This window comes from Chionomys nivalis, chromosome X (assembly GCF_950005125.1).
Source record: "Chionomys nivalis chromosome X, mChiNiv1.1, whole genome shotgun sequence".
NCBI lineage: Eukaryota > Metazoa > Chordata > Mammalia > Rodentia > Cricetidae > Chionomys > Chionomys nivalis.
The window spans coordinates 656,277-682,326 of NC_080112.1; the positions used below are offsets into that span (position 1 = coordinate 656,277).

The 26,050-nt window shown below is 36.8% G+C and overlaps 2 protein-coding genes across 2 annotated transcripts; both read left to right on the plus strand.

Annotated features, from left to right (window-relative positions):
- The first annotated feature begins 44 nt into the window (after positions 1-44).
- On the plus strand, positions 45-11,921 carry Cmc4 (C-X9-C motif containing 4). The gene is made up of 3 exons (XM_057759013.1): positions 45-176; positions 6,994-7,061; positions 11,577-11,921. The coding sequence occupies exons 2-3, from the start codon at positions 7,004-7,006 to the stop codon at positions 11,720-11,722; spliced, it is 204 nt and encodes a 67-aa protein (XP_057614996.1). The 5' UTR covers positions 45-176; positions 6,994-7,003; the 3' UTR covers positions 11,723-11,921.
- Positions 121-6,970, plus strand: Mtcp1 (mature T cell proliferation 1). The gene is made up of 5 exons (XM_057759012.1): positions 121-176; positions 4,839-4,990; positions 5,107-5,277; positions 5,359-5,410; positions 5,496-6,970. Exons 2-4 carry the CDS (start codon positions 4,886-4,888, stop codon positions 5,404-5,406), a joined length of 324 nt encoding a protein of 107 aa, XP_057614995.1. The 5' UTR covers positions 121-176; positions 4,839-4,885; the 3' UTR covers positions 5,407-5,410; positions 5,496-6,970.
- Positions 11,922-26,050: the final 14,129 nt, after the last annotated feature.

Here is a 26,050-nt window from a genome sequence, read left to right on the forward strand (position 1 = left end):
ACTTCTGGCTGCTGGCCTGACCTAACTTCGATTCTAGTGACCTCGGCCCTGGATGCCCCTTGGTTTGCCCTGGGCTCACGTCGCGATCCCTGCTTGAGTGTCCCGGGGTGGGGGACCTGGAAGTTTTAGCCTAACTGTTCTGGAAGAGGAGTAATTAGTCCAAGAAACATATTCATGTGAGTAACCTTTTACAGAAACAGTGTTTTACTGTGTCTGAAAAGCAACTCCAGTTTGCTTGCTGTTTTTTTTTTTTCTCAAAAGCTTTTAGATATGGATTTGTTTGATACAGGAAAAGAAGGACTGAGAGAGGGACTTCACATTTTATTCAGGTTCGATTATATCACATCAAGAAACTAGTTCTAGGAAATTACAAATTTCCTCTGATCTCTTTACTGGTGTCAGACATGATTAACTTATATGTAAAACTAATTTTATTTTAAAATATGTCAATGAACTAAGGGATAAATGTACAAATCTTCCAATTTACAAGTTTACCAATTACACGAGGAATTTAGTATTTATTATAAATGAAAACAAAATATATAACACACAGTCTCCATAGCACGTAAGTTTTTGTTTGAATTTGTTTTTTCAAATTCCTTTTGTAATTTTGAAGCCAGACAGATATGGCAGTACTGGAAAGGGAACTTATTCAAGCTGCTACTTGAAGAGGTGTTGATGCTTTGCTCTCCTCTCCCAAGTCAGTTCCAATCAAAGTCTTCCCACAAATACTGTCCCAAATCCAGGGCACTATGGTGCAATATATATGCCTACAACCTCTCTTTTTACCTTATGCTTGTGCCACATCTTTCCGTGATTAAGTTTTATAATGATAAATGTTGGAGAAATTGCAGGTGTGTATTGGACCTATCTGCATTTTCTCTTTAAGTTTCAATTTTATGGCATATGTAATATATTTTCAGTTATTGTTCATAGCTAACATGTCCTGCCTTGGTGGGGCAGAAAGTATTGCTCACCTTATTACAATTGTGTAAGGAATGTTTTTTATAATTTATCTGTTTAGCCACCTTCAAGAAGAAAATACTTTTGTTTGTTGTTTTTAGTCAGTCTCTTATTCCAGAATGTTCATGCTACCTTTTACAGCTCCAAACATTTGACCAGAGATGGAAATAATGATTAACATTCATAGCAAGCTTATTATGTGCTAAAGACTACTAAGAATTTACATACATAGTGTGTGTAAACTACCTCAACTGGAATCAGGGTCTGCAATCTCTAGCAATGTGAACTAGTGGACTGGTTATCTAATTTCTCTGTGTTTTACTTTCATTAATTTTAATTAGGTATAATACAAATGCCCATCTCATAGCATTCCACAAAGATCAAATGGGTCAATGTACCTACACATGTTTTTGTTTCTGTTTTCTGTTTGTTTTATTTTTCGTTTTTCAAGACAGGGTTTCTCTGTGTAGCCCTGGCTGTCCTGAAACTCTCTGTGGACCAGGCTGGCCTTGAACTCAGAGGTCCTCCTGTCTCTGCCTCTGAGTGCTGGGATTAAAGGTGAGTGCCACCACCACCTGACACCTAAACATATGTGACACCATATGTTTAGGTGTTTAATAAATACCATTGCAGTCAATATGTTTATAATTTTACACCTCAAGGAAACTGAGGTAAAGAAAGATTAGATTGTCTGAGGGTTGCAAAGCTTCTAAATGGTACAAGCAGGATTCATTCATCAGCCCAGCTGATACCTGGGCCTATGTGATTTGACAACTAAAATTATAGTTGGATGAGGATCTTAAATGGTTTCAAATAATTAGCCTATTCAATCTATTGATACTATTTAAAAGCTCAAATACCTCAAAATTAAAGTAAGTCATATTCTTGTAAAGAAAAAAATACAAAACCATTCTTTCTATAAAGGAAAAAAAAGATGGTTTTGTTTAAATTACAACCAAAGAAAGCTCCTCTGTATTCTGTCATTCATTTAGAACTTAATTTACAAAATGTATAAAAATAATGTGTCTAGGTCAATATGGCTTTTGGAATCAAGGCAACTTCTATGGAGGCCATCTCTTTTAGTGGATGTTTAGCTATAAAGTTATACAAACATATTTTGGGTTGCAGTTGTATTTGAAACTTGTAGTATTTTTTTAAGTAAAATTTCATAGGTTTATATTACATGTATTGTACCTTGTAACTAAATTTATCCTGCAGTTTTAAGATATTCTTAGTTTGTAGAATCTTGTATTTTGTGAACAAATACAATATGCCAGAAATGTTCTCTAGTCAATTAAATTTGGGAAATGTTAAACTGTATAAAATCTCTGTACAGTATAACTTAGTTGGAGCTTTTACTATACTAATATGCTTTTATGATCTCCAATATTCCCAAACTTATTTGACCAAGGAAAATGTTGGGATCAAGTGTTCTAAAGAATCACATCTATGGAAATGATGTTTCTTTCATCCAACATGTGATTTTTATAGACTTTGATCTAAATGCCTTTTGCTCAGCCTTTGCTTTATCTAGTGAGGGTGTTGATGTTTTCATAGTCATGTGGTGGTTTATCAGTCCTTTGATCACTGCAGTTGCCTTTCTCTGGGCCCTTATGCTCTAAATGATAGGACACACAAATCCAGACTTAAGTGCTGAATGTTGTTCCATTCCCAGGCTCATCTTGTCAATACCCAGCCTGTTACCCTTTGGAGGTCACAGCAACACACTATTTCTTCTGAGAATATTTTGTAGTGCCTGATAGTAATTTTGAATATCACATACTATCTGCCTTCTCTTCCCCTGGAATTATTTCCTTCCAATGTCAGTATGACCAATAAAGTTTTGTTTTTATTCAAAAGAAATTTAAATGTCAACATGTTGGTTGTTGCTAGGACCTATCTATATCTATGAAATTGAGATGTTCTTGAAATTTTAACAGTTAATTCCTGCTTTAAAAATGTGTGTGTATGTGCATATGTGTGTGTGCTCATTTTTATTTTTGTATTGAAATTTACTGGGGGTATTGTATGTATTTCTAAAGCTCTACAAGAGAAGCAGAACACTTGTATTTTCTAAGTGAAAAAAAATGGCTTACAACATATATAAGAAGAGACTCATGCATTTTAGGCAGATAGAAAGCAAGAGCAAGGGTATGCAGCTTGAAACAACACTGTTATTTGCAAGAAATTTTTGCTTAAATACGGTGGTAATGGTGATATTTACTGGAATTGCTTACCATAGGGTGTAGCAACTGAATGAGAAGAAATTCAAGATAACTCATAACTTTTGAGTGTATAGAAAATGTGATATTGCCATACAGAAAGTAGTGTTTGGTTAAGGAGAAAGGATGCTATCATAAGTAAGTTGAAAATGAGAGAGTACATCTAGGTGAAAAGGGGGACATGTGACAGGTTCAGAGTCATAATCCCTCTGGAAATAAAATGGATAGCTATCATACCTATTAATTCGTCACACAAATGTGACCATATTCTCTCTTTCTCTCTTTTTTGAGACAGGGTCTCCTTATGTAGTTAACCTAGAGCTAAGTTATGTATACTAGTTGGCCTCAAACTTACTATATATATAGCCCAAGATGGCCTGAACCTTGTTCAGCCTCTGGCATGCTAGGATTACAGGCATGCACCAACATACCCATTTTGAGACAATAGTTTTTACTCCTACTTTTCTTTTATGGGATGAGCAGAAAAACAGTGTTGGGAGAATCATATTCAGGATGGTGTCCTTGACAAAAGAAGGACTAGGTTTAGCTTCATTCCTTTATTTTTGGCTTTTTCTCATTCCACGTGTGCTCTGGACAGTATCACTTTGAAGGCCCTAACTATCTCCCAAACTATGCTTCATTTCCTTTCCCACTAATAGCTACTTATTAAGAATGGGGGGTCTCTATTGTGGGACAGATACCCACTGATGTATTTGTGCTCTGCAAAAAGTAGGAATACAGTGAATCTGCATCATGATGCTATGAGTGGTTTCCACAAGATTCTATTCATGAAAATGCATGTGAAGTTATGAGCTCAAAAGCTAGGCATAGAACTGTTATGGAGAGTTTCCTTGCTACCCCAAACTCTGAGAACAGTACTTTATTTACATCTCATAAAGAGCAGAGAAATATTTTTTAACCTTCTAGTTTGTAGAATAAAAATTTTACAATTATGCCTCTGTTGAAAAATGGGCTTCTATGACATCCTGCTTAAATGAAATAGGGAGCTAGATGGATGGCTATTATTTGCTTTCAGAAAGTCATGAAACTACACTAAATATTTTTCCTAAAATGAAAATCCCTTTCTGATAAGCCTCACTAGTATAAATAACTTTTAAAATAAAATGACAGATATTTTCTTTCCCCTTATAACAAACTTAGACTCATTTTAGAAAGCTGTATACATCATTAAGAATCTTTTTTAAAATGTAAGCAGTTGGGGAGTGGCTTTTTATCTGAAGAATATGAAATGCATGTGTCTGCTTCACTACTTTTCTGCCAAAATCATGTGTCCTTAGGTACACTTTTGTACATTTTCTATTGTTAACACACTACCGTTGAATACTGCTTTGTAAATGTAGATGAGAGAGAAACTGTGTCCAGTCTCCTGTAGTTCTCATCTCTCCACAGAACAAACTTAGAATTCTTGAATGCTTTGCCAAAGAAAGTTAGGATTACCGAGGCTTTGCCTGTGTGTCACTTGAATTTCTTTTTCAGAAAGCTTAAGATGGCATTTGATATGTTTAGGTTGTACAAATAGATATGTATGAGGCTTGGTTCTGTTTGGGTTGCTAGTCCCAGGTCACCTTGCTCACTAGTGAGTTCATCCCAACCTCAAAAGTCACACCTGTGTCCTGTGCGCGGATGCTGCAGGCTTAGGTGGAGAAAAGCAGGGCTAGAATTGGAACTCAAAGCCCAGAATGGCAAGAGAGGATGTGGGGGCTCCACCCGATCATCTCTGGGTTCATCAAGAAGGTATCTACCGCGACGAATATCAACGCACATGGGTAGCTGTGGTGGAAGAGGTAACTGCTTTCGTTTAAAATTTATTTATTTATTTGCTTTCGCTTTCAAGTAACCTGGTTTCTATCTAGTCTCAGTATTCTCATGTCTTTGGTCTTATATTTATCATTCCTATTAGGAGACAAGTTTCCTAAAGGCTCGAGTTCAGCAAGTTCAAGTTCCTTTAGGTGATGCAACTCGGCCAAGTCACCTTCTTACTTCCCAACTACCTCTCATGTGGCAGCTCTACCCAGAGGAGCGCTATATGGATAACAACTCTCGCTTGTGGCAGATTCAGCATCATTTAATGGTACACATTTTACTCAATAATATTCCTTTGTCCTGAAGATCTTACAACAGAGTACTTTATAAACTTTCCCTTTTCTGACAGGTCAGGGGAGTACAGGAACTACTGCTTAAACTTTTGCCTGATGATTAACCTGGTATGTATTTCTATTTTTTCTCCTTCTTCCCTTTCTTTCTTTTCACTCTATTCAGTTGTAGTGATTTGAATGATTTTTTTTTCAGGTGCTCTGGAATTCAAAGAAGATATGCTTCTCTGTTCTATTCATTATATGGCAATCACATCATTCACCACTGCAGTGCTCCCACCCTTGGGTCCTTGTGGGGAGGGAGTAGTTTGAAAATTGCAGATGTTTAGGAAGGGTCATGAAGAACACTGCCAGTGAAACTACAGAGAGAGGGTTACACAGGGCAGAAATCAAGCCAACAAAAGCATTTAGTCAGGAAATGTAACTTGAAATGACTCCTTTGGAAATTGCCATAGAACCTTTAATGGACTTCATCAGCTGAACCTGGGATTTGGTGAATCCCAGAAAAATCAGCACATGCTTCAGAACAAATGCCCTCATCAACAAGGACTTGGTACTGATTTAGAGAGAAGAGAGCAGCTTCTAGCAGCATCAACATGTATTTGTCACTTATTTCCCTTGCAGCAAATTCACCCACCTTTCCTTCTTCCATCCTGTAAATACCTAAGGTTTTATTCTAGTGTTTCCCATCCCAGTACTGACGTAATTTGGATATACTGAAAACTTGAGGAGTTCTGGGAGAAAAAGATTATTTGTACTGATGAAATTAGTTTCAAAGGCTCCTATGCCTTTCTTCTTTCTGAAACTGTGTCTTTGAATTGTTTTTACAAGATTCTCATCAAAACCCTGTGAATCTAAATTCTTTGATTACAAATATTTTACTTAGTTGGCTTCCATTTGAGCTCAAAAGATGTTACCTTTTATTGGCACTTTTCTCAAGAGATAATAGCAACTAACATTACTAATTCCTGGGAAAGTGTTTGTTTTACTTGTAAAGAATTTCCTGAATTAAAGCAGTCATGACAGTTTATGTACATTAAAGTAAGATTTTGCTTTTTAAAATAAGTCTTGGGCCCCGAACAGTGGTGCATGCCTGTAATCCCAGCTATTTGGAAGACTGAGGCAGGAGGATCACTTGACCCCAGGAGTTTAATGCCAGCCTAAGAAACATAATGAGGCCATGTCTTAAAACAAACAAAAATCACTTGGTTATAATAGTTACTGTGTATTGAGTTCTTACTGCTTTCCAGTTACTATTCTGTGCACTTTATATATTTTATCATGTTTAGTCCTTCCGTCGGTCTTTGAGGTATGTATAATTCTTATTGCCATGAATAGTGAAAGAAAAAGTATTCAAGAAGTTTAATCATTTACCAAGGGTTTCATTTGTGAATCATAAAACCAGGCATTGGGGTAGGCCTTTAAAACTGTGGTGTCATTCCAACATTTGTTTACAATATCCAAGATGACTAGACTGATTTTTTTATGTCTGTATCTTCTGTTCTTAATGAGATGGAAATACAAAAATATAGTTGATTTATCCTATTAATTAAGAAAGAGTATTTTTAGTGCAATCGTTTTTCCAACAATTGTAAGGTCATACTATTTGCTCTAGAAGAAAATTCCATGTAGATAGACATCAAAATTTTTATTATTAAAAAAGCAAAATTGTAATAATATTTTTTTTGTTTTAGTTTTCTGGATATGTCACAAAAGGATCCATGCCAGAAACAAGCCTGTGAAATACAGAAATGTTTACAAGGTAGGATATAGATTTTTTAGAATAATTTTTTTAAACTTTACCCGTCAACTAACTATAAGAAACTAATTATGAGCCAGGCAGTGGTGGTGCACGCCTTTAATCCCAGCACTCGGGAGGCAGAGGCAGGTGGATCTCTGGGAGTTCAAGGCCAGCCTGGTCTACAAGAGCTATTTCCAGGACAGGAACCAAAAGCTACGGAGAAACCCTGTCTCGAAAATCCAAAAAAATAAAAAAATAAAAGAAAGAAAGAAAAGAAACTAATTATGTTATCAGCAACTTTCATTAGCTTTAAATGTAACATTTCTATAATTAATCATGAATATTTTCTTCATCATATTATGAAATCTTTAGAATATTAAAAGTGATGCTTTGTAGGGAATGGGAGACTGTCTTCAGTGGTAGAGCATTTACCTAACATGTGCAAAGCCTCAAGTGTTCTTATCGTCAGCACCACACACAAAAAAAAGTGATGTCATTTAAGCTATGGGTTTTTGAGACCCATTGTATATTAGAATTACCTAACTTTTTTGTTCTTGTTTTGTTTTGGTTTTTGAGGCAGGGTTTTTCTGTTTAACACCCCTGGCTGCCCTGAAACTCATTTTGTAGACCAGACTGGCTGCAAACTCAGAGGTTCACCTACCTCTGCCTCCCCAATGTACCTGGAAAACTTTCAAACTTGTTTAGCACATATAAAGCAAACTTCCTAGAGGTAGGGTCTAAGCAGGAATCATTTTACAAAGCTAACCAAGTAATTTTAATGCACAACCTGAGCTAAGCAAAGTCCTTCTACAAAAAGACTAGTTTGGAGTTGAGGATTTGGCTCAGGGATAGCGTACATGCCCAGAATGCACTAGGCCCTTGTTTCCATCATGAACACTGTTTATATACACAAACAGAAAGACCCAAGGATGATAATGCATACTTATAATCTCAATACCTTGGAAGCAGAAGCAGGAGAATAACAAGTTCAAGACTAGCCTGAGCTAAAAGTGACAGCCTATCTCAAAAACTCAAAAATACATATATACACATCATATAGACAAGTTTTAATACTAGACTTCAGGGACTAGGAATTAGCTCAATGGAGGACTAATTGCCAAGTATTCATGTCATCCTCAGTTTGATCCCCAGCCATAACTACTCCAATAAGCTTAGGGCATCTGTTTCAAAACTCAGGTGGCTGTGGTTGTGTGGTTTACTTCTGGGCCCTCTGTTGTATTCCATTAATTTTGCTCAAGACTGCTTGGCTACTCAAGGTCTTTTGCTCTTCCATATGAGTTTAATATTTTTTTTCTAGTTTTCTGAAGAACATTATTAACATTTTGTTGGGGATTACATTGAATCTGTAGATCACCATCAGTGGTATTGCTATTTTATCAGTATTCTACACATCCATGAGCATGGAAGGTCTTTCTGTTTCCTAAATGTCTTCAGTTTCTTCTTCAGTGTTTCATAATTTTCATTGAAAGGTCTTTTTTTTCACCTTAATTAGGAATATTCATAGACATATTACTTTTTGAGGTTATTGTTGTCCTGATTTATTTCTTTAGTGAGCTTATTAGTATATAGAAAAGCTATTGATTTCTATATGTTTACTTTGTATTCTGATACTGTGCTTACTTTTTAAGTTCTAAAGCTTTTGATGGAGCCTAAGGTTTTCTAAGTATGGAATCATATTTATAAGCAGAAATAATTTGACATTCTGCTTTCCTATTTGTATTTATTTTCTTTCTTTCTCTTGCCTTATTTTTCTGCTTAACATTTCAAGTACTATATTAAGTAAAGTAAAAGAGAATGGAAACTCTCTTCCAGTTGCTTTCAGTTTCCCCCTATTCAGTATGATATTGGCTATAGGTTGTATTTAGCATTTATTTAATTTTTAAAATTTTTTTAGCATTTATTCTGTGAGGATACAGCCCTATTTTACCTAGTTTCTTCAGGCTTATTTTATATGGGAGGATGTTGAATTTTATTGGGGGCCTTTTTTCCATATCTACTAAGGTGTTGGTGTGATTGTTTTTACTATATTTATATATTGTGTTTATTGATTTCTGTATGTTGAATTATATTTGCATCCTTGAAATGAAGCCAACTCTTTTCATTGATGTCACTGAATTAAGTTTTGAAGTAGTTAACAGGCTTTCTACATGTATGTTCAATAAAGGAAATTGGTTTCATAGAATAAATTTGGAAGATTTTTTCCCTTTATTTTACTTTTTTGTATATGGTATTTTGGCTGCACATATGTCTGTGAACTGCATGTGTGTCTGGTGCCCATGGAAGCCAAAAGAGGGTTTTGGATCTCCTAGAACTGAAGCTACAGACAGTTGAAAGCCATCATATGGGCACTGTGCACCAAACCTAGGTTCTCTAGAATAACAGCCAATGCTCTTAACTGGTGAGCTATCTCTCCAGCTCCATTCTTTCTCTTTCTACTTTATGGTGTAGTCTAAGGACCATTGGTGTTAGTTTTTTTGCTTTTGTTTTTGTTTTTAATATAATGGTTGTAGAGCATCTGTATAGCATGTGTAAAGCCCTAAATTCAATTCCCACTACCACAAACATGTCAGGATTTGTGCTTTTCTTTGATGGAAGATTTTTTTATTATACTTTCAGCCCCACTGCTTGCTATTGATTTACTTAGATTTTTCATATTGGGGGTTCAATTTTGATAGGCCATATATACAGAAATTTGTCCATTTTCTTAGACTTTCCGAATTATTGACATATTATTTTTCAAATTATTATTTCAGTTGTTTCTAGTGTAATATTCCTTTTGTCTTCTATTATTATTATTATTATTATTGCTATTTATTATTATTATTGCTGCTGCTGCTACTGTTATACTGGAAATCAAACCTGGGGCCTTGGGTAAACATTCTAACAATGAGTTATACTCTCAAGTCTCTTGTTACTTTTTAAATTTTGAAGTTAACCTATCTAGCCTTGAACTCACTCCACAGCCCAGGTAGGTCTTGAACTTGAGATCCCCCTTACTCAGTCCCCTGAGTATTTTAGGATTATAGCTCTATGCCACTCTGAGTTTTCTTTCTTTGGATTAGTTTAGCTTGTTTGTCAATTTTGTTTATCTTTTTAAAAAGTGAACTATTTCATTGATTCTTTGTATTTTTTGTGTTCTTTATTAAATTTCTACTTGATTTTTATTTTCTTTCCATTTATTAATTTTGAGTTTGGCTTGCCCTTGCTATTTTCTAAAATCTTGAGATACATTCTTAGGTATTTATATAAGATCTTATTTTTTAATATGGGCATTTATAAACTATGAGTTAAATGCACTATAGATCAAATAGACTTAATAGACTTTTACAGAATATACTATCCAACAGCAGCAGAATACATATTATCTTCGTCAAATTATGGAACTTTCTCCAAGATAGATCAGGCTGGATGGCTTAAGTGTATGCTGTTCCACATTCCAAGAGCTTTTGGTATATACAACCAGTTTGAACCACCACTAGCTCATGTTTATATGTAGCTAAGTGAGGACTCACTTGAGGTCCTCAGACTATATAGCTTGGAGACTGGCAAATGTCCTAGCCACACACTGCATTCCCAGTGCCTCAGAGAATGATCATGGAGGCCAACCCATTACTGAGTTCTGAGCTGGGAGTAAAAGGATGCAGGTACTAAGCAATCCACAGGTGTTGGTCTTGGCACTCTGAGCCTTAGAACCCATAGTAAAGCACATAACCATGGTCACCTTACCTTTATGTTTTATAAACCTAAAAAAATAATATCTTCCTTTTATTTCAGAAGGGGGGGCATTAAACTTTACATTCAAGCCGAAGTTTGCTATGAAATTATGAAAATGTGGGTTGTATGCATTTTTCTAATTCATCAATTTACAAAATGGGACTGGAGGCCACTAATCATATCAAAAACTACTGCCGCCGGGCGTGGTGGTGCACGCCTTTAATCCCAGCACTTGGGAGGCAGAGGCAGGCGGATCTCTGTGAGTTCGAGACCAACCTGGTCTACAAGAGCTAGTTCCAGGACAGGCTCCAAAAAAAAAAAAAAAAAAACTACTGCCACCGGGCGGTGGTGGCGCACGCCTTTAATCCCAGCACTCGGGATGCAGAGGCAGGCAGGGAGGCAGAGGCAGGCGGATCTCTGTGAGTTCAAGGCCAGCCTGGTCTACAAGAGCTAGTTCCAGGACAGGAACCAAAAAAGCTACGGAGAAACCCTGTCTCAAAAATCCAAAAAAAAAAAAAACCTACTGCCAAAGACACTTGAATTATATATTATACACAAATTATATATTAAAATAGCTTTCAACCACTTATAAATTGATTTTCTTCCAATTAGAGTTTTAGATAATTATTAATGAATTCTCCTTTTACTTTTTGACCTGTTGACAAATTCCTAAACAGAAAGAATTCAATAGAGTTGGGTATATCTTCCTTCTAGGTGCTAAGTGAAAAGGGTTGGAAAATTCTTAATTACCTTGTACCTTCTTAGTTTTATGATATCATTACTAAGAGTTGTGTTTTTCAGCCAACAACTATATGGAATCGAAGTGTCAGGCTGTCATCCAAGAACTTCGTAAGTGTTGTGCTCGATATCCCAAGGGAAGATCTCTTGTCTGCTCAGGATTAGAGAAGGAAGAAGAAAACCTGACATTGAAGTCTGGATCCAAGTAAAGTTGTGCTGAGAAGTTAAATTCTGCTTCATGTTTCCCTCAAGTGTGTTTTATTTACTACCCCTTCTTCAAGCCAGGTAGCAGCAAACAGCAAATGAAAAAATTAATTATAGGAGTTAGCAAATATGCCATCTATGCAAAATAGACCTAAATAACCTGTTAGGAAATAAATATGTATAATGTAAAATGGAACTGCTAAAATAAACCTGTTTTACATGAAAATATTGGTTTGTTACTGAATGTATTTTAAGAGACTATTAGATACAGATATTAATGGATTCTTTTTTAATCTGTGAATTCAGACTATTATCTGTATCTTGATCTTGCTTGCCAAATCTTGGATCTCTGTTGAATATGGATAAGATACACAGAGGAATGTGTAGAAAACAATTTATTACAGAATAACCTGAAATATTCTAAAGAGTAAGTGGATAATGGCCAGAGATTATTATGCTAACATACTTGTTGAAGTAGATTGTATTCTATTCATCTTTTATGTTTTTAACTTTTATTTTTATTGTATGTGAATAGGTATTCTGCTTACATGTGTGTCTCTATACCATGTGTGTTGATTCTCCTGTGAGTGGAGTTACAGACAGTTGTGAGCTGCCATGTGGGTACTGGGAAATGAACTCGGGTCCTCTGAAAGAGCATCTGGTGCTTTAACCCCTGAACAGTCTCTCCAGCCCTGATTGTATACTATTTTCTAATTTCAAAAATAGGTAGCTTTCCCAAGGGTGTTTTCCTGTCCTGGTGAATGATAGGCACATTTGGATTAACTTGCAAGAATGAGAGAACAAAGGTGTGGCTTTGTTCTTTATCAGAAAACCCCTGGCTAGATAGTAATCTTATGATCTTCCCAACAGTCCAGAATGTAATCTTCCCATGGTGCTCAGATCAGATTCTTTGAATTAGTAATCAAAGCCCCACAGTTTCAGTTACTGGTTTTACAAAGTGCTGATTATGGAAGAAGCCATGCTCAATAAACTTCAAGCCAGATAACATATAACTAGCTATTTAATAGGACAAGTGGTGTCAATGATAAAGCTTAAGTTGCATGAGGCCCTCCAGCATTAGAATTATAAGACCCTTCATAAATTACATGCTACACTATTTTAAAGTTTCTTTTAACCTAACTCAACACCAATAATTCCGTTGCCTTCCAAATGCCAGTAGGAACATTGTTTTTTTACATCCCTATCACAGTGCCTAGCCGCAAATACTTAATATTTCTTCATTGTTAGGAGAAGCACATAGGTTATCCCTCACAAGGGCATCTTGGCAGTCAGGAGCAAAGGAATACCACAAAGTCATACCATGCAACAAACATCACACAAGAGATTTACACAAGAGAGACACAGAATGGCAGCTGCCTCTGACCAGAAACAGAGACAACAATGGATTGGGTAGAGGGGCAATCTTTTGAAGGGTCTGTGAAGCATGCACAGTGAGCTAATAGAAAAGTACAGTGCAGTTATAAGTAGAGCTTGAGCATTAAGCCTGAGTCACAGGAGCAGCAAGGGGCAGGGTGAATTTCCACCTACCAGTTACTGTAAGTGTTACAGCTCTGAGGGGAAATATTTCCCCAATACAAGTGTCGCAGCTTTGAGGGGAAATGTTTCCCCAGTTCAAGTGTTACAGCTCTGAAGGAAAAGGAATCCTGGCAGTTCCGAGCCAAGGAACACCACAAAATCCCTCCACACAACAAACCTCACAACAGATTTATTGGAAAAGATATAAGAGGGTGCAACCTGATTTCTAATTGGTCTTAATAATAAAAACCCAGAGTCCGATATTACGGGGTAAAAGCTGAAAGAACAGAGAAGCAGAGAAACCAGCCACTTGTTCTGACCTCTATGAAATCCTCAGACCAAATTGGCTATCCTATCTCTACAAGTCCTCAGACTAAATGTGCTGAGCTCCTCTCTCCTCCCCGCTTATATTCCTCTCCCTGCCCAGCCATATTTCTTCTTGTCTCCACCTCCCTAGTGCTGGGATTAAAGGCTTGTGACTCCCAAGTATTGGGATTAAAGGAGTGAGCCACCACCACCTGGTTCTTTTTCTCTTTGAGACCAGATCAATCTAGTGTAGCCCAGGGTGGCCTTGAATTCACAGAGATCAGTCTGCCTCTGCCTCCAAAGTGCTGGGATTAAAAGTGTGTGCCATCACTGCTTGGCCTCTTATGGCTAAGTAGTGGGTTAGTTCTGCACTCTGATCTTCAGGCAAACTTTATTTGTTAAATCACAAATCAAATATCACCACAATAGAGTGTTGCCCTTGGTTTAGGAGCAAAGCAGCAAAGAACTAAATAGGAGGCAGGCATTATATAGGGTTTCTTGGGGGCAGAGTTTTAGATTTCCAACGTGGGGATTGGTAGGACTTCAAGTCCTGATCTTGGGGCAAGCTCAGAGATTGGTGGGATTTTGAGTTCAGGTATTGGTGAGTTTTTGAGCTGAGGGATTGGTGGGTTTTCAAAACCCAGAAGTGAGGTCAGACCTTTTGCCCTACAGTTACCCTACACAGAGTCTTCTAATGTTCAGTGATCCCTAATTTATCATGAAGGAATGGAAAAACCCTTTCATTGCAAGTCAATGGGAAGCTTAATGAGAACTGAACCAGAGAGCGACACTGAGGCTGAATGGTTTTTATTCAAGGCATGAACTGCCAAGTTGTCTCCAAGTGAAGGGAGAGCAACCCCACAAAAAGGGGAGTTTGGAGTTTTATAGGGTGGTCTTAATTGGATGAGAAAGCATTGTGTGAAAAGAAATTGCTGTAAGCAAAAAAAAAAATTTATAGGGTGCTTCTGGTCATATGGATAGCAGGACACAGAGAAGCCTTTTGTTAGGAAAACAGGATGTTGTAGTCAAGCTGCTCTTCTGAGATAAGAGTCAGATGACTTGAGATGTGCAGAATGTTCCGTTTCCATTTCTCTTGAAGGATTCAGGCCCCACCCAGATCATCCATCTTGCTATGTTCAGCAAGTCCTTCTTGGACCAGCCTTATAGTCAGCATTGTTTGACAAAACAACTTTTCTGGTGAGATGAAACACATGTATCTACTCAACCCAAATAGGGAGCCCATGACAGACCAAAGTTCAGATACCACCAAATTCCAACTTGGAGAACCAATGAGTTTTATTGGAGTTAACTTGTAAGTAAGGAGCAGAAATTACTCAAAGGTAGCTGCATCACCAAAGCCAAAACCTGGGAATCTAGAGCACAATGCACAACCTGCAGGCAGTTCAAGAGGTTGAGTTATCTCAAGTGACTCATTTGGTCTAAACCTCTTCCAGGTCGTCCAGCTTGTTTCTGATTCTTCCAGGCAGTTGGCCTGGTCTTAGGGTCTTCTTTGCAGTTTTATTGCTTACTCTGGGAGGGAGAAGCCTAGTGAATCTGGTCAATTTCAGGGACTTCCTAGGACTATTTTGAGTTGTTTAACTCCTTAAGAAGCTTTCTAGCGGGATAGAATGTTTCAATCTCAGAGGAAACTGTTAAACAACAGTCAGGCAGACAGTAACAAAATTAAGAATTTTAGGTAGCTTAGGTAGGCTTTATTTCCTTATAACCAAAACCCTATAGAAGATCCAAATACTATAAAAACAAAACTTCTGAAGGAAACCTTTTGATAGCTGGCAGCTATTTTATATCCATTTGCTTCCCTCAAATAGGTGTTATTATTACTATTGCCCCTTATATCCCCCCCCTCAAAAGATGCCTTTTGGGGCTAAGAATGTAGCTCAGCTGGTAGAGTACTTGGTTAATGTGTACAAGGCTCTGGGTTTGACCCTCAGCACTGCATAAACCAGGTGTAATACAAACCTGTAATCCCAGCACTCAGGTGAAATTGGGAGTATCAGATGGTCATACCCAGGTACATAGAAAGTAAACTAGACTATGTGTGACCTATTTCAAAAAAAAGGAAAAAGATGCCTTTGTAAGAACATGAGTGTACTTCCTTGATATCCAAATGACAAGTTGATAACAAATCTTTTTTTTTTTAATTTTAAGTGTGTATGTGTTATTATGCCCAAATCCACAAAGTCCCTGCAAAAGCCAACAAGGTGACGGAGTCCCATATGTAAAAACAAAGAGCCTTTATTTTGATCAAGTTTGCAAATTTGGTCTCTCCACATGTCCAGCATATTGGAATAATCGGAGAGCCCCGAGCTCAATTAGAATTGGGTTTTTATAGTAGTAAAGGTGGGGGTGAGGTTCTGAGGTTCAAGATCCCTGATTGGCTGACATTTGTCTAGGGGTGTCCTGGTGAATGTGCACTGGCAAGTGATCCTATCTACAGCAGTTGGAATGCTAGGAATTTCCCTTGAATGGTCTGTTCTTGGGCAGTGATTGGGTAATCTCAGCTTGTGGTTCCTCCTGCAACCAGGTATTGCTTCCTGCAGCAGTTCAGTCCCAAAGAAATACACAGAGGCTTATAGTAATTATAAAATGATTGGCCTATTAGCTCAGGCTTATTATTATCTATTACAACTTAAATTAACCCATAATTATTGTCTATGCTTAATCACGTGGCTTGGTAACTTTTATCAGTGAGGCTTTCTCATCTTGCATCCTCTGCATCTAGCTGGTGACTGATTCTCTGCCTTTCCTCTTCCCAGAATTCTCCTAGTCTGTTTGCCCCCCCCCCCCGGCGCCATACTTCCTGGCCAATCTGCGTTTTATTAAACCAGTGTGAATGACAAATCATTACAGAGTACAAGAGCATTATCCCATAGATAATGGAGAACATGGAGGCATACAGGCAGATGTGGTACTGGAGCTGAGAGTACTACATCTTGCAAGCAACAACAAGGAAGTCAACTGTCACACTGTCTGTTAAGAAACCTCAAAGCCCACAGTGACATACTTCCTCCAACAAGGCCACACCTCCCAATAGTGTCACTTCCTTTGGGGGCCATTTTCTTTCAAACCACCACACCATCCCCTCCACACACCTTCCCCAATCCAACTCTTTTCTTCAAAGCAACATTTTAAAAAACATTTATAGGAATCACTATAATAACGAAATAAAAAGGCTTCTTCTGTGGTTAAATACTTAAAGAATGTTAACTTAAAAACATGTAAATGGTTACTTTCCTGCCAGAGTTTAGTTTTTCATATGTTAATATGAGATAGTGTTATCCTGTGCCAAATTGAACCTCTTTTGTAGACAAGTATTTCTTAGAGTGATTTTCCTCCAAAGTGACTATCTGGCTATGTGCTGCCTGAGAGATATTTGGTCCACAAAGAAGGGTAACAGTTTGAAATTCTCATGAAGTAATTTAAGTGAACACTCATTAATAGGAAAAACATTTTTAATAAAGCATTTCATAAGTATAATGTTTACATCACCTATGACTCTAAATTGCACTTAAAATAACATTGACAGTGATTGCTTAGGACATATATTACAAAATCAAATAATTATTTTTTTCTGTTTTATTAGTTATGTTTACTCAATCAAGCTTTAGAAGTATACTGCCGATTGACAATAGTTTAAGAAATTCTTCACATTACAGTGTAAGTCCCTCTGATTATCAGCATTACCCTGCTTCTAACTGGGGATATGCTAAACCTTGGGGATATTTGTATTTGGTAAAATTTCTTGTCACTTAGAATTCAGTATTTTTCTTCCCAGTGGAGTGATATTTAGTTAGAAATGTCAATTCTCAAAAGGTAGGTTAATTAAGACTCAAATGTATGACTTACGTAAACAGTTGGTAATGAAGGTAATTGACATTTCCTTTAGTAATTACATAGAAGTTTCAGATAAGATAATTTTTTTGTCTTTAATAAACTGACTGGCACTCTTAGGAGGTGTAACAAGCAGGAGGAAATTTGTCACCAAAAAGGAATGTTGACTAGAAAATGATAAATTGAGAACTAAAGTAATGAATCCTGGGGCTGACACATATTATATCATCTGTAAGTTAATTAAATTAATATTGGATGGAGTTCCCTCTTAGTTGAAAACTTCAATATAATAGATGTTTTGCCAAAGAATGTAATTCACAAAAAAAATTCAGGATTATACAAACACTGATACTTAGGTAATATCATTTTACTGAATTTGTATACTTTTTATACTTTTATTTAATAAATTTCATATTAAGCATAAGATATCTTATGATAATTCTTTGGAAATTAATATTATAAGGTCAAAATTTTCATAAATCAACATCTGCCAGAATAATAAAATCTATTCAGAAAAAAAGTATACTGCCTTATTTTGAGTTTCAAAAGCTTCCAAATATTTGTTTCTTTAAACTATCCTATCTTAGTTTAAGTCAACAGATCTATTAGAAGACATTGACTTAAATCTTATTCTCTTTAGCTAATATGGCATACAGTAAAATTAAATACCCAAGAGAGAAGGCTTAACCATTACAGAATACTTTTTATGTAACACTGATCAAGACTAACACTGAAACATAGTCTTCAGGGAAGAACTCTTGTGATAACTATGATCTCATCTCTCATTTTGAAAATGCAAAACTCTCCAAGTAGCTATTAGTGATGTTAAGTATAATCATTTGGTTTGTGATTGAAAGACTTTATCAAAGAAGTACTTTTCAACAGCAATGGGTAAAGCAATTGTAGGGTGATATTTGGGCAGCAAGTCAACAGTCTATTGCTCTACAGCCTTTTATTTAGTAATTTCAGGTTATACTGATGGCAAAAAAAATCCCTTTCCCATTTTGCTATAATACACCTTTCTTCTTACAATGTAAGTCAGTAAAATGTGATATTATATTAGTGTTCAGTAACCAGAAATCATCTCCAGTTAATTTTAAAATAAAATTTAAAAAATATTTACTTGTTAACAGAATTTTAATTTTATTAGCACAAGTTCCAACTCCTTCAGTGGTTCTGTCTTTACTGCTCATCAAGAAAATCTGGGGCCGGGCGGTGGTGGCGCACGCCTTTAATCCCAGCACTCGGGAGGCAGAGGCAGGCAGATCTCTGTGAGTTCGAGACCAGCCTGGTCTACAAGAGCTAGTTCCAGGACAGGCTCCAAAACCACAGAGAAACCCTGTCTCGAAAAACCAAAAAAAAAAAAAAAAGAAAAAAGAAAAGAAAAAGAAAATCTGGGATATGTGAAGCCTCAACCTACCACAATGGCATCCTGAACCAGTGAAGTCAAAATCCCTACAACAAGAGCCACAAACCAACATTTAAAATTACGCAGATGATTTCCTTGTGTAAGCAAGGATTAGAACTGATGCTCTTAGTAATCACATAATTTCTTAACATTTTAATATTGGAAAAGATAGACAGTTTTAATACAGCAAAAATGTGAAAAGAGGCACTAGGAACAAAAAGGGGTGGGGAGATGGAAAGGCAAAAAAGAAGGAAACCTGGCTTTTCTTCAAATTCTCCATCTCTTAAGAAGGATAAAAGCATCGAAGATCTGAACAACACTGCATGATTTCTGGGAAATCAGGTCCAGAACTAAAAGTTTTTTCCCAAGAGCCCGTGGTAATCTGATTAACTGAACAGAGAACCTATTATAAATAAAGAGTCTATTTCACAAAATAAGTTCTTCTCATGAGAAAAAGAAAGGAAACTGCTAGTTTAGGCAGGAGTTTCATTTTCCTGCAGGGATAGCTGGATAAACACTTTTCTCTTAGGTGAAACAAAACTGATGGTACACAAAAATTTCAAATTCATTTGTATATCACCTTTTCAGGAAGAGATTTCTAATGCTTTCCAAACTGGAAAAGTATAGCTTTCAAATAAGAGCTTAACCCTTAGTTATGTCAAACTTTCTGGCAAATATGAAAGAAGAATAAAGAGAACATTCTTAATAATTAACAACAGAAGACATCTATCTTCAAAAACCATAAGTACACACATTAAAAGTATAATAACTAGAATTACATTCTCATTCTTTGATGAATCATTATATTCTTCTACTTGAATTATATATGATCTGCCATAATCCATGAGATATTAATGTTCCAGATCCAGTACTGTGGACTCTGGCCCAAGAGATGAGTCATATAGGGAACTCAAAAACTTCAAACTATTTACCAGTGTCTAGAGTGGTGAGAGGTCTGGGCAAATAAAGGGTCATTTTGAGGGTACTGTGGTACAATGCTCTTGTATCCTGTAAAGATTTGTCACATATATTGATTTAATGAAATGCTGATTGGCCAGTGGCCAGGCAGAAAGTATAGGCAGGGTGACCAGAATAGGAGATTTCTGGGAAGAGAAAAAGGTTCAGTCTGCAACCATCACCCAGAGACAGAGGATGCAAGATGAGAATGCCTCCCTGCAAAAAGGTACCAAGCCACATGGAACACAGACAGGAATTATGGACTAATTTAAGATTTAAGAATTAGTTAATAGAAACCCACCTATCCTCCTGCAGCCTCAGTGGAACTCTGAAACACAGCTTGATACAATACAGAGAGGACCAAAAGGTAAGTGACCAACCACCTGTCAGGACACCCCACTCTTTAGGCCCTCCATAGTAGGGAAAAACCCCAGGCCTCTCCCCCACCTGCCTCAGCTTATCTAGCCAGCGAGCAGGAGAGTTTCCTGCAAAGAGGACCAAGAGAGGAGCTCTAAAGCACAGGTTGTGACTACAAAGAGTGGACCAAGAGAGTGAACCAGAAGAGAAGACCAAGAGAGCACGCTAAAAGAGACCTCAGTGGCTCCTGGAGATACAGACATGGACAGTACAGAGTAGACCAATAACAATTCCCAAAGACTCAGATAGCCACTGCAAGGATTGGACCAAGACACAAAGACACTGCCAGCATCAATAGAAGGAAGAGGTAGGTAGATGCCAATGCAAGAATTCATCCAACAACCTAAAAAGCAATGTGGTAACACCAGAACCCAATGATCACACAACAGGAAGACTTGATCATCCTAACCCAGAAGAAGCAGAAGAAAACCATTTTAAATGTGACTTTATGAAGATGATAGAGACCTTTAAAGAGGAAATGAAAAATTCCTTAAAAAAAAGGAAAAGACAAACAAAAAATTGGAAGAAATTAATAAATTCCTCAAAGAAAACCATGAAGAAACAAACAGGTGAAGCAAGAAGTTCAAGACTTGAAGACTATAAAAGAGGCAATAAAGAAAACACACTGAGGGAATTCTGAACATGGAATATCATGGGTGAACAAACAGGAACTACAGAGGCAAGTATAACCAACAGAATACAAGAAATGGAAGAAAGAATCTCAGGTGTTGAAGATACTATAAAGGAAATTGATTCATTGGTCAAAGAAAAGATTAAATGCAATAAATTCTTAACACAAACATCCAGGAAATCTGGAAAACCATGAAAAGATCAAACCTAAGAATAATAGGGATAGAAGAAGAAACTTCAGCTCAAAGGCCCAGAAAATATATTCAACAAAATCATAGAAGAAAACTTTTCCAACCTAAAGAAGGATATCCCTATGAAGGTATAAGAAGGTTACAGAACACCAAATAGACTGAATCAAAAAAAAAAATGCCCCCTTACCATATAATGATCATGGTGAAAAAGATACAGAACAAAGAAAGAATATTAAAAGCTGCAAAGGAAAAAGGTCAAGTACCAAATAAAGGTAAATCTATCAGAATTACACCCGACTTCTCAATGGAAACCATAAAAGACAGAAGGTCCTGGAAAGATGTGGTGAAGACACTAAGAGACTATGAATGCAAGCCCAGACTACTATATCCAGCAAAGCTTTCTTTCACCATCGATGGAGAAAACAAGATATTCCAGGACAAAAACAGATTTAAGCAATACGTATCCAAAAACCCAGCCTTACACAAAGTACTAGAAGGAAAACCTCAACCTGAGGAAACCAACAACACCCACAGTAGCACAGACATCTGACAACCCTTCACCAACACAGCTCAAAGAAGGGAAACACACAAACATTACCACTAAAAAATAACCAGAGTTAACAACCAATGGTCATTAATATCGCTTAATATCAATGGACTCAATTCACCTATAAAAAGGCACAGGTTAAGAGAATGGATATGAAAAAAGGATCCAGCCTTCTTCTGTATACAAGAAAAACACATCAACCTCAAAGACAGACACTACGTCAGAGTAAAGTGTTGGGAAAAAGTTTTTCAAACAAATGACCTTGGGAAAGAAGCAGGTGTAGCTATCCTAATATCTACCAAAATAGATTTCAAACTAAAATCAATCAGAAGAGATGGAGAAGGACACTTTATATTCACAACAGGAACAATAAAATCAAGTCTCAATCCTGAACATCTATATCCTTAATATAAGAGCACCCACATATGTAAGAGAAACATTACCAAAGTTCAAATTGCACATCAAACCCCACATATTAATAGTAGGAGACTTCAACACTCCACTCTCACCAATGGACAGGTCAACCAGACAGAAACTTAACAGAGAAGTAAGAGAACTAACAGATGTCATGAATCAAATGGACTTAGCACACATCTATAAAACATTTCACCCAAACACAAAAGAATATAACTTCTTCTCAGCACCTCATGGAACCTTCTCCAAAATTGATCACATACTCAGTAAGAAAGTAAACTTTCACAGATAAAAAGAAAATGGAGTAACCCATTGTATCTTATTGGATCACCATGGCTTAAAGTTAGAATTGGACAACATTACTACTCTCAGAAAGCCTACAAACTCATGGAAATTGAACAGTCAACTACTGTAACACCCCTGAGTCAAGGAAGAAATAAAGAAATTAAAGACTTTTTAGAATTCAATGAAAATGAAGGCACAATGTACCCAAACCTATGGAACACTATGAAAGCAGTGCTAAGGGGGAAAGTTCATGCCTACATAAAGAAAGTGGGAAAAATCTCCCACTAGTGACTTAACAGCACACCTGAAAGCTCTAGAACAAAAAGAAGAAGACTCACCAAGGAGGAGCAGAAGACTGGAAATAATCAAACTGGGGGCTAAAATCAATAAAATATTAAAAAGAAAACAATACAAAGAATCAATGAGACAAAGAGTTGGTTCATTGAGAAAATCAACAAGATAGACAAACCTTTATCCAAACTAATCAAAAGGCAGAGAGAGAACATCTAAATTAACAAAGTCAGAAAAGAAAAGGGGGATATAACAACAGACACTGAGGAAATCCAGAGAATCATTAGGTCATACTACAAAATCCTGTACTCCACAAAATAGGAAAGAGGGAAAGAAATGGACAATTTTCTGCATAGATACCATATACCAAAATTAAATCAAGACCAGGTGAAAATTTAAATAGACTTATAAACTGCAAGGAAATAGAAGCTGCCACAAAAGTCTTCCAACCCCCCCCCCAAAAAAAAGCCTAGGGCCAGATGGTTTTAGTGCAGAAATCTACCAGAATTTCCAAGAAGAACTAATACCTATACTCCTCAAAGTGTTCCACATAATAGAAACAGAAGGAATATTTCAACATCTTTTTATGAAGCTATAGTTACCCTGACACCAAAGCCACACAAAAACTCAACCAAGAAAGAGAATTACAGACCAATCTCACTCATGAACATAGATGCAAAAATACTCAACAAAATACTGGCAAACTGAATCCAAGAACACATATAAAAATTATCCACCATGATTAAGTTGGCTTCAGCCCAGAGATGCAGGGATGGTTTCACATACAAAACTCTATCAATGTAATGCATTATATAAATAAACTGAAAGAAAAAAAAACCATACAATCATCTCATTAGATGCTAAAAAAGCATTTGACAAAAATCCCACACCCCTTCATGATAAAGGTCTTGGAGAGATCAAGGATACAAGGAATATATCTAAACATAATAAAAGCAATATACAACAAGTAGACAGCCCACATTAAATTAAATGGAAAGAAATGCAAAGCAATTCCACTAAAATCAGGAACAAGACAAAGCTGTCCACTGTCTCCATATTTATTCAACATAGTTCTTGAAGATCTGGCTATAGCAATAAGATAACAAAAGGAAATCCTGGGGATTCAAATTGGAAAGGAAGAAGTCAAACATTTGTTATTTGCAGATGATATGATAGTATACATAAGTGACCCCAAAAACTCTAGAACAGAATTCCTACAGCTGATAACTACCTTCAGTAAATGTGGCAGGATACAAGATCAACTCAAAAAATCAGTAGCTACCCCATATAAAAATAAGAAAGAAGCTAAGAAAGAAATCAGAGATACATCACCTTTCACAATAGCCACAAATAACATGAAGTATGTTGGGGTAACACTAACCAAAGAAGTAAGACTTATTCAACAAGAACTTTAAGACTTTGAAGAAAGAAATTGAAGAAAATTGCAGAAAATGGAAAGATCTCCCATGTTCTTGGATCTTATAGGCCCATATTTCTGTATGGTATAGCAGCCAGGCATAAAAGCCATAGACCCGGTCTGAGCTGATCACGTAGCTCTGCAGACAAGCTGTCTCTGTGTAACAATAGCAAGGATGTACTGCTCCTTTCTTCTTTTGTTAGAAATGTAGATCTCCTGAGGAGAGGTGTTGCCTGAAACTGGTCAGGATGTTTGGTGCTTATTTCTTGGTAATTTGGAGGAAGTCTTATAGAGATGCTAATTCATAGCCTACTTGACAGCTAGCATACAGGTAGATGCGGATGTGACTAAAGGCCATTCACCAGGGTTACCTAGGATACAGCCTAATGTGTTTTCCCACTCAGTTTATGGGATGATATATAAACTGTTTGGAGAATAAACTGGAGAGATCTGGCCCTTCCATCATGACCGTGTAAGCTGTGTCTGATTATTCCTCGCGAATCCGTACCAGTTCAGTTAAGGAAAATAATTATCTGTGTTGGACCCGCACGGGCTTCAACAGGATATCAATGCAATAAAAAAGGCAATCCTTTCTAAAGCAATCTATAGATTCAATGCAATCCCCATCAAGATCCTAACACAATTCTTCACAGACCTTGAAAGAACAATGATCAACATATGGAAAAACAAAAATCCCAGGATAGCCAAAACAATCCTATACAACAAAGGAACTTCCAGACGCATCACCATCCCTGACATCAAGCTCTATTACAGAGCTACAGTAATAAAAACAGCTTGGTTTTGGCATAAAAACAGAGATGTTGACCAATGGAATCGAATAGAAGAATCTGATTTTAATCCACACACCTAAGAACACCTTATTTTTGACAAAGAACCTAAAAGTATACAGTAGAAAAAAGAAAGCATCTTCAACATATGAACATATGGTACTGGCATAACTGGATGTCAACATGTAGAAGAATGAAAATAGATCCATATCTATCACCATGCACAACACTCAAGTACAAATGGATTAAAGACCTCGATATAAATCCAACCACACTGAACCTGACAGAAGAGAAAGTGGAAAGTAGCCTGCAATGCATGGGCATAGGAGACCACTTCCTACGTATAACCCCAGTAGCACAGACAATAAGAGCAACAATGAATAAATGGGACCTCCTGCAACTGAGAAGCTTCTGTAAAGCAAAGGACACAGTCAATAAAACAAAAAGGCAACCTACGGAATAAGAAAAGAACTTTACCAACCCTGTGTCAGAGAAAGGACTGATCTCCAAAATATGTAAAGAACTCAGGAAACTAGACATCAATACTCCAAATAACCCAATTAAAAAATGGGGTACAGAATTAAACAGAGAATTCTCAACAGAAGATTCTCAAATGGCCAAAGACATTTAAAGATATGTTCAACATCCTTACCCATCAGGGAAATGCAGATCAAAACAACTCTGAGATAAATCTTATAATGGCTAATATCAAAAACACCAATGATAGCTTATGCTGGAGAGGATGTGGAGTAAGGGGAACACTCATCCACTGCTGGTGGGAATGCAAACTTGTACAACCACAGTATGGCAGTTTCTCAGAAAACTGGGAATAAACCTACCTCAGGATCCAGCAATACCACTTTTGGGCAAATACCCAAAACATGCTCAATCATACTACAAAAGCATTTGTTCAACTATATTCATAGCAACATTATTTGTAATAGCCAGAACCTGGAAACAACCTAGATGCCCCTCAACCAAAGAGTGGATAAAGAAAATGTGGTATATTTACACAATGAAGTACTATTCAGTAGTAAAAAACAATGACATCTTGAATTTTGCATGGAAATGAGTGGAACTATAAAACACCATTCTGAGTGAGGTAATCCAGAACCAAAAAGAAGAATATGGTATGTACTCACTTGTAAGCGGATAGTAGCTCTAAATAAAGGACATTGAACCTTTAGTTTATGATCCTAGAGATGCTAAGTAATGAGGTGAGCCCTAAGAAAAACATATATGGGTCCACCCGGAAATTGGAAACAGACCAGATTGCCTGACAAAATTGGGAGCA